This window comes from Puntigrus tetrazona, unplaced genomic scaffold (assembly GCF_018831695.1).
Source record: "Puntigrus tetrazona isolate hp1 unplaced genomic scaffold, ASM1883169v1 S000000175, whole genome shotgun sequence".
NCBI lineage: Eukaryota > Metazoa > Chordata > Actinopteri > Cypriniformes > Cyprinidae > Puntigrus > Puntigrus tetrazona.
Window position 1 is genome coordinate 557,939 of NW_025047846.1, and position 9,562 is coordinate 567,500.

The 9,562-nt window shown below is 35.4% G+C and overlaps 1 protein-coding gene across 4 annotated transcripts in view; it reads right to left on the reverse strand.

Moving 5' to 3' along the window:
• Positions 1 to 9,562, reverse strand: part of frmpd4 (FERM and PDZ domain containing 4) — a 51,443-nt gene that overhangs the window by 3,165 nt on the left and 38,716 nt on the right. For 3 of the 4 annotated variants that reach the window (XM_043230554.1, XM_043230552.1, XM_043230555.1), the window contains 7 exons: positions 8,873 to 9,009; positions 7,431 to 7,557; positions 6,901 to 6,990; positions 5,015 to 5,197; positions 3,596 to 3,722; positions 2,154 to 3,122; positions 778 to 1,848 (listed from right to left, as the gene is read on the reverse strand). In XM_043230554.1, coding sequence (XP_043086489.1) covers positions 778 to 1,848; positions 2,154 to 3,122; positions 3,596 to 3,722; positions 5,015 to 5,197; positions 6,901 to 6,990; positions 7,431 to 7,557; positions 8,873 to 9,009 — 2,704 coding nt within the window. The remainder of the gene's footprint in view (positions 1 to 777; positions 1,849 to 2,153; positions 3,123 to 3,595; positions 3,723 to 5,014; positions 5,198 to 6,900; positions 6,991 to 7,430; positions 7,558 to 8,872; positions 9,010 to 9,562) is intronic. The other variant, XM_043230553.1, reaches the window with a different exon arrangement.

Here is a 9,562-nt window from a genome sequence, read left to right on the forward strand (position 1 = left end):
ATAAACAAACTCACAGCATTACAAAAACTTCTCACTTATATGAAGGCCACTATTGGATCACTGAGACTCATATTACATGACTATGCATTACGTTAAGGAGAGCTAACTAGCAGTTACTAATCCTCTAATGTGGAATATACATTTTAATTTGAAAAAAGAACCTAAAACAGCTTGCGCAACTTGCCCCTAGACATGAACTCCAGAGAATTAACATTGCATGGCCTTTAATAATTCAGCTTAAGCATTTCTTCGAAGATGATTGGCAGGGAAAAATTCTTCATGCAGATTTGAATTGAACTGTGAACTACAGTACAACACAGAATCAAGGTGAAACTAATAAATCCTTTTACTGTGTGGGGGTGAATACATAAGCAAATTATTGTTTAATAATTGTAATGCATGTTTACATAGAAATAGGATTCACTCTGATATGAAAAGATATTGTTTTAGTTAAAGTGCAAATAAATTCCTGATTACATGTAGAAAGGGGTGTGGATTTATATATATATATATTTTTTTTACAAGCACTGTATGATTTGATTAGAGCTTGAAAGACTGGTTTTAAGGTTGTTTCCCCCAACGCTGTGTGGGACAATTAGTTGAATTAACTTAGCTTAAGTTTGAATCAAGACAAGGGCTACAGAAGCTTAGCTTGCTCACTAGCTCCAACTAAATGTTAAATGATTCAGCTGCTGGCCAAGAATGAGTCTCTAACTCCAAGCCATTAGGTTAGTTAAATATCACATTTGACAAGATCAACTTTCAACTTTGCAGTACCTGTGGTTTCTCTGATCTTGGGCAACCTTTGGCATCCCTCTCGGCCTGACTCTTGGCCAGTCTGTCCGTGGTGCTTCCGCAAAAACGTTCCATCTACATTCTGATTTGGATATCCGAGAGCTTTCAGAGAGGACTCTCCATGTACATGGACGCTATCCACCGTGCACAGAGGAGAGTCCATCGGCGTCACGCAGCTACTGCTTCCCGTACTGCAGCCGGCATCGATGGACGAACACTGGGAACTCTGGAGAGAATGAATTCCCTCGCTCTGTAAAGACGACATCCTTTTGGACAAGTGGTACTCGTATAACCGTGTCACTTCTTGTTCGGATGAAGCTGCCTTGCCCTGTTGATGTTCATTCCGAGCTCGTTCAATCATAAATTGTTCTTTGGCGGGGGAACTTGTGTTCAAGTCTATTGAGTCCTTCAAACTGACTTTTTGCGTTACCCTGTCTGCATGCAACGGACCGCTGTCACCAACCACCTCAGAGTAAATGTGCTCTTCAGATTTATTATTCAGAATCATATGCAATCTCTGATTGCCTTCTTGAAACGCATAAGACATCCTTTCCAAGTCAAAGGGTCCTGAACGCTGGGAATCTCGTCCATTGAAATTGTTGTACATCCCAACAAGATCCTCTGATTCTGTGATGTTCATCTGACGGGCTTCCGCTTGGGCGCTCAATTTCATTGCGCCATCTTGCTCCTCGATCTTCCCCTGTGGCATTCCCATCATCACGTCTCTGTGCATTTTGTTGAAGTAGTCCGTCAATGATTTGGTTTCCATTGTTTCTGGCTCCATCTCGAAGTGGTCCGAACAGAGATTGGCAACCGCGGCGGACTGGGAGTCATCTAGAGACGCCCGGACCTCACACGGCACCAATCGAAACTCAGTCTCCTCTTCTGCAAGAGTTTGGTACCCTTCAGCCGTGGCTACTAACATTTTCAGAGAGTTTTCGGAGAGTTTCTGAGCTGCGGCCAGCTCGGAGCTCTCCGTCATTTCGGACGAATTTGTCTCATTCCCAGAATCAGAAGAGGACTCGGGGCTAAAGGACCGAGATATTTCTACACCTGTGTGTCACAAAGAGACAAACATTTTAGCCATCACACCATACGCACGTATACTTTAAAATAGTTTATTTGTACAAAACGTTGAAGGCTATGAAATGCAACAAATAAGAACATAAATAATGAAATACATGAACAAAAATGAACCACAAATCATAATGAGATCACAATTACATCTCTAATAAAACAAATGCACACAATACATGGGGTTTGCATTGAAGACAATGGAATACGGAGAAACAAAATTAAAATAAAGGAATGGCTGGAAGGTCAACGTCAATGAATAAACGTTACAATAGTGTAAGAACCTGAACTATTGTCCGATTGTGGATGAGACTGTTCCTCAGAGGCTGCCAAGGCCTCCAATGCTTGTAGTGTGGAGACAACAGCGTCATTGAAGACTTCCTCGGTCCCACTGGCCATTTGCATCGGAACCGAATCAATCAGTGACACAGGGATGTCGTTTTTTAAGCCCTTTCGCTCTTGGTGGTCGTCCTCATCTGAACTATCCCTGAACCCTGGCGGCGGAGCGGCTATCGCCAAGTTTAGAGATTGCAACAGGTCATCGCTGTCCTCCTCGTCATCGCCCTCTGGTGGCGGTGGAAGAGAAGTGAGGTCAATAATGTCGTCACTAGATTCGGAGAGTGACAGGAGAGAGTTCGCCTTGTCCTTCATCTCTCCCATCATCATCATTATGTCCTCCTCGCAACTAATGTCATCATCGTCCTCTGCATCATCCGTAGTCTCGGCGTAGCAGATATCATGCAGCAAAGGCTCCTCGATACCTTCCGTCGTACCAAAGATCTTGGCGTCGCCGTAGACCATGTGGGAACCGTACTGGAAGCCGTCGACCTCCAGAGATGCTTCCAGTGGCTTGTAGTCCTTCTGCTGTGCGTACATGTACCGGTGCTCCTCCAGCACTTCTGGGATGTCCTCCATCAGTCTCTGGTATCCCAAGTTCTGTGGGTTCACGGAGTCCAGCGGAGGATCGCCAAATATAAAGGACACCTTGGCGCTTCTGGGCGACTCTTGTGGTTTGCCTTTTGGGATGCTGAAGTAGGGCTGAGGATGCATGTGGCTTGCTCTGCTCGCCCGCTCAGCTTTCTCCTCCCCGTGCATGCGATGCTGCATCTGGTGCATTTCAGAGACAGTGGGGGAAATGTCGAAGTCTCTTCGCCCACAGATGGCGTATTCAGGGTGGGGCTCGTCACACGCACTGCAGGAGCCATAATTCCAGTCGATTGCTTGGTAGTTGTGCTTGACCCTCGAGTCTTGTCCTTTGACATAAACCAAAAGGACATATTATTAAAGCATCAAATTCACATCAAAACAATGAATAAATAAAGGGGTTTCTTAAACCTTTTGGTTCGAATGACCCCCTGCCCAGTGTAATATTCGGCCAAAAACCTGAAGTCTTGATAAAGTGTTGATTTTATATAAAGTATATTAAATTAATTTTAATCGGAGTTGACTGCGTCTTCAACAAAAACAATAGTTATTAAAGTGACGTTAATTTTTTTTTTTTTAAATACAAAAATGTGTTCAGATTTTTTTACATTGTTTAGAGTTTATTATTTTTATTATTTGTTCATTTTAATATTTAAAAATGCCTTATTAAAACCAAAGGTCTCTGTTAATATTAATAGTGACTAACATAACCCAGTAATGCTACTTTAAGTGGAGAACCACTGTCTTTAATAAATAAGCTGACAAATGAAGAGTTATATTGTTTACATGTGCGTGCCTTTACCTGCAGTGTTACTGTTGTTCGCCATGTTGAAGATGGACCTTCGTGAATCGACCAGCAGCCTGTAATAACCAGCAGTCAAACACGCCAGGTTCATAGCGTCACTGGATTCCATTATAAGTGTGATGGGCTACGAAAAGAAAGATTTTGCAGAGGAAATGCATAGATAATCAGTAAATACAGCAGGCTGTGCAGTTTAAATGATTTTAGTGAACCTAAAACTCCCTTAGTGGTGGTAAAGTTACAGTAACAAATGATCTTACTGCTCATTCAAAAAAACACTAGCATCTGCAAAACAACATTAAACATTTTCAATAAATAGATGCATTCATTAATATTAAACGTTTTTAATTTGCACTTGCAAAGCAATGTAGCAGACTTAAAGTACTGCATGTATTGACTTGTGTTTGATAAAAAGAAGAATGCATTTGTCAGTAACTGAATTATTAATTCATTATTTCTTTATAAGCACTGGATAAAAGGGATGTTGAACTATGTGATATATACAACCGGTGGAATGCATGTGATAAGTTGTATTTATCAGTAATGTATTATTAATCAAAACAATCTGCTAGGAAATGCAGTTTTTAGTTAACTGTTTACACAGCAGTGTACCAAACCTATTTATATTTTCTATTGTATTCATTGCCTTAATTGTCTGTTTTATCAAATGAAGCATGCAAATATCAGTAACTATCAATTATTATTTCATGTTTCATAATAAGCATTGTATAAAAAGGAAAGTGAATTGTTATGCGTCCTTAATATTGTATTCAATTGAAAAAATGCATATGGTAAGTAGTCGATAAATAGTTTGCATTTATCAATAATTCATATTTTCAATATGCATGTACTGGCTTAACTATCTGATTCATAAAATAGAGGATTCAAATGCCTGTAAATATTATTATTTCATGTTTTCACAACAAGCATTGAATAAAAGGCATGTTGAATTATGTGTCTAATATTGTATACAACTGATATAATGCATGTGGTAAATAGTCGATAAATGCTATTAAATTATCAATGATTTACTAATATGTCACGTAATGCATTTTTATCTCATGTTTGCAAAGCAATATAGTTGTTTCATATTTTCTATTGCATTTATTAGCGGTTTTATATAATAAAAGCACGTAAATGTCTTTGACTATGAATTATAAATTAATATTTTCAGTATATGCATTGAACAAAGGGAGAGTACATATTGAATTAATCATTATTATGCCAAAAATAAGTCAAAGTAATCTGCCATTTAATACTTACTGCACACTATTTTATAAAGTGGCACACGTAATTGGAAATAAGAATCGCTCATTTTGTTATTACGACTGGATGAAAGAAATGCAGACGAAAAAGGATGTCGTCGTCAACGCTGTTACGCAATTCAGCTGCGCTCAAAATGTCTGAACGTGTTCGCACCTTCACGTCCAGCACATGAAGCTCCACCCGCACGTTCCTTTCGTCCTCCGTGTACATTTCGATGCGGTTGACGTGGCTGAAGTCGGCCAGCAGCGCCACCAGGTTGGTTTTGGTGTTGATGACGTGACTGATGCCGTAACGAGGCCCCACCAGCAGAGTCACCTCCGTGTGCTTCTCCCCCTGCTGTCATTCACATTAACACTTCGTTTTTCGTAACAGGAGTATTACGGGCGTACATCAGGAGTATACGTGAAATCTAAAATGCTCAGTGAAAATATTGGTAAAACTTGACAATGAGGTGATTGTTGACATCGGTTTATGAACCACGAACAACGAGCAGCGCATTAACTAATGTTAATAAACTAAATGCATGATTTTAATAAAGCATTAGTGAATGCTGAAATTAATATTAACTCATGCTCATGTCAACCTTATTGTAAAGTGTTACCAAAATATTTGTCCTTGATCTGTAAACTTATTGTAATTTGCACGTTACTGTACTGTTATTTTGCACAATATTGTACACTTAGTCTATACTTCTATATCTAATAGTTTATATTTGTACTTCTGCAGCATAGTGTGTGTTTTATTTGACTGTGGACATCAAAGAAAGCCTTTCTTTATGCACTGAGCACATGACAATAAACACTTTGAATATTGAATCCGCATCTTCTTTAGTTAAACATGGAAAGTGGCATTTTTAACTAAATAAAATAATTAGAAATAAAGTTACTTTTACTGATCAGAAATGACAGCAAAACTAAATTATGCAGAGATCTGTATAACAATCCTATGCAAAATAATGCTGGAAAATAACAATGCAGTGGAATTATGCCCGATGTGTTTATTTTTAACAGTAAAATAATTATAAATCATTAGAAATAGATATGTATTTATAATAATAGCTAAACAATTCAAATCGCAACCTTACATGCAAGAACAGAACGGCGTTGATGATTACTGATTTGTTTGTTCTAATTACCAAAACAAAATATAATATAAAAATAAACATTATATAATAAAATAAATATATGAGATGAAAGTGTGAATACACTATAGCAGTTTGTTCATAATTTTATATTTGACAAAAACCATAATAGAAATTATATTTTCTTTACAAAATGGAACAACACTATAAATAAGTATAATAAAAATACTTAAGTATAATTAAATAAGTATGATAAAAATACTTAAGTATAATTAAGTATAATAAAAATATTTAAGTATAATTAAACAGTATAATAAAAATACTTAAGTATTATTAAATAAGTATAATAAAAATACTTAAGTATAATTAAATAAGTATGATAAAAATACTTAAGTATAATTAAGTATAATAAAAATATTTAAGTATAATTAAACAGTATAATAAAAATACTTAAGTATTATTAAATAAGTATAATTATGTATAATAAAAATAGTTAAGTACAATTAAATAGTATAATAAAAATACGTAAAAATACAAAATATTATAATTTAATTATTATTATAATAAAAATATTACAATTAAATGGTATAATAATAATAATTATTATTATTTATTATTATTATTATTATTATTACTATAATTATTATTATTGTTATTATTATTGTTATTATTATTATTATTATTACTATAATAATAATAATAATAATAATTATATTATTATTATTATTATTATTATTATTACTATAATTATTATTATTGTTATTATTATTATTATTATTATTATTATTACTATAATAATAATAATAATAATAATAATTAATTATATTATTATTATTATTATTATTATAAAAACAGCAAAACTAGTAAAAAAAATCCCATACTTAAAGTGTTATGAAATTGAAATCCCGCAAGGCCTCAGCGGCTGCTGTAATGACTCTGGATGTGTCTGTGCACTTACGACCAGCGTGGACTTGAACACTTGTCCTCCGTACAGCCTGAGGTCACTCAGATATTTCAGGTAGTGGACTTTGGCCTGCAGCGCCGTCAGCTTCAAAACACAGCAGAAAGCGTAAATCACAGGAACAGAGCATCTTTCTTCTTCTTTTTGAATACGTGCAAAAAACAAGTTCAGCTAGGTTCTATAGATGGGTACATTGTGCATTACAATTAAGCAAAGTGCAGTAGTTTTATCTTGATTAGGTGACTAAAAATACAGCTAACTAACACTAAAACACAATACAAAAAAACACGGGATAACAATGATCTTTGCAAATAAACTCTTTAAATATATGGCAAAAAATGTTCAAATAAATCGTTACATTCAACAGCATTAGTCTTTGCTCGCCAAATTTTACCAGCAATGCTATTGTGGAAATCCTAAAGCGCATTATATTATGCATTGAAAAATCTTTATTTTCAAAGGCAGCCGAGACGATCGATTTCAATTGCACTTCTCATATGTGCGTCGAGCTGTGAGAGTTTCTTCACCTTCTTGCCAGGAGGCACCAGGTTCTGGTTGGTTTTCAGGATGTGTGTGAGAGCTTTCTTGATGTTCTTCTCTTTCATGCTGGACAGAACCGCTGGAGGCAGAAACTGAGCCAGACCCCACTCCTTTCTGTAAAGACACGGCGGGAAACAAGAGCTTTCACGCTGAATTCAAACGGCCCTCGCAACGGCCCAGCGACTTTCATCTCGTCTTTTCATTTAAAGGAACCGCCGCCAGAAACTTTTTACTCGCCCTCACGCAGATCAAACCTTTCTTCGGTGAAACACAAATTGAGGAGGTTTAGGAAGAACATTTCAGCTTCTGTTCAGAAAAATTATCAAAGTTGTAAAATGAAAATAATTTTTTTTCAAGAATATACTATTAGATTTTTGTGTGCATGAGAATTTCACATGCAATTCTGTTTTATTGCCTTTTTTATTATTTACTATTATTTATTATTTACTTTACTGACAATTTCTGATTGAAAAACTTTTTTATTCAGTTGTATTTTCATTCAATACATTTTATGTATGCAATAAAGTTTATTTTAATATTTTTCATTTATAATAATTTATTTTTTATTATTTTCTTATAATTTTTTTATTTTCTTAATTTTAATTTCTGTTAAGCTTTTAGCTGTTCTGTTGAGCTTTTGTCATTTTTATTAGTTTTTTTTTTTACGTTCAAATGATTTAGTATTTTTTAAATGATAGCTGTAGTTATTTTAGCAAATAAAAAAAAATGCCACCATTAAAATAAGAAACATTCAACTAGGTGACAAAACAATATTTTTACAATATTTTATTCCTGTTAACATTTATTTAATTTATTTCAAGTACAAAACCTTAACAATAAGGTTCATTAGTACATTAGTAAGCATGAACTAATCTTACTTAAGATAATAAATGATAACTTCAACCTTTACTAATGTATTATATTAAAGACACAAGTTAGTTATTAGTTAATTATTGTTGAATAAACAATAAACTACTGTTTTTTTTATTACCTAACTTTAATTAACACTAAATGCATTCTTCATTGTGTGTTCATGTTAGTTAATACACTGTCTAATGTTAAGAAATGACACTCATTGTAAACCGTTACCAAAATCATTTATAATTTTAGTTTTAGTTACGTTACTATAATAACCCGACTAGTCTACTATGAAGTTTTCTTTTAGGTTTTTTTTGCACGGAACGCACTAAAATGTCATTTTTAACAAAATGTGCTTGACGAGTAAAATACATTTCTGTAAGTGCATACGGACTACTTTCATTTTTGTCCTTTAGAGATTTCGACCGTCACTTTGCAGAAAGAAAAACAGCTTGAAAAAAAGATTTTTTTTTTGTGTTCCCGCAGGTTTGCAACCGCATAAAGACGAGTATAAAACCAATTTTAAGAGTCGCCTGTAATGCTCCGTTCATGGCACAGACACAGCACTCACTCGATGTATTTGAGCGAGACTTTCTGTGTTTGTTTGGTGCTGAGCGTCAGGATGTACATCTGAAGAGCGGCCAGGCGAAGCGCCGTGTCGTATTTGAGCTCCGAGCCGAAGCGCTCCTGCACCACGTCCTTGCAGCTCTGCGTTCAGACGAGAAGAGGACCAGAATGAATACACGGTATTGTGAATGGAGTGAATGGGTGCCGCCGGAATGACAGCCTGATAAAAACATCACAACGATGCACAGCGCTCTGTTAAGACAAAAGATCAAACTAAACCAGCAAGATTTTAACTTTAAACTATTGCTTCCATAATCATCTCGTCCTCCAGTGGAAAAAAAAGAGAGAAAATCTGCACAGATCGAGAGCCGTTCTGTCTTGTAAACGCCACTTGATCCGTGCAGATTTCTCTCCTGATTCAGATCAGAACACTTTTAATAAATAAAACCATCTCAACGATGGATTAGTTTGATCTTTCGTCTTCTCCGTATGTTAACTGATGGACTGTGGATTATTGGGATGTTTTTTTCTGACGGCACCCATTCACATCCACTGATGCAGAGACACATTTCCACAAACCCGATGAAAAAACACAAACGTACACGCTGATTATTTGGCATTAACTTCAACATTTGCTAATGCATTACATTAAAATTAGTTATTAGCTAATGCCCTGTGAGCTAACATGAATAAA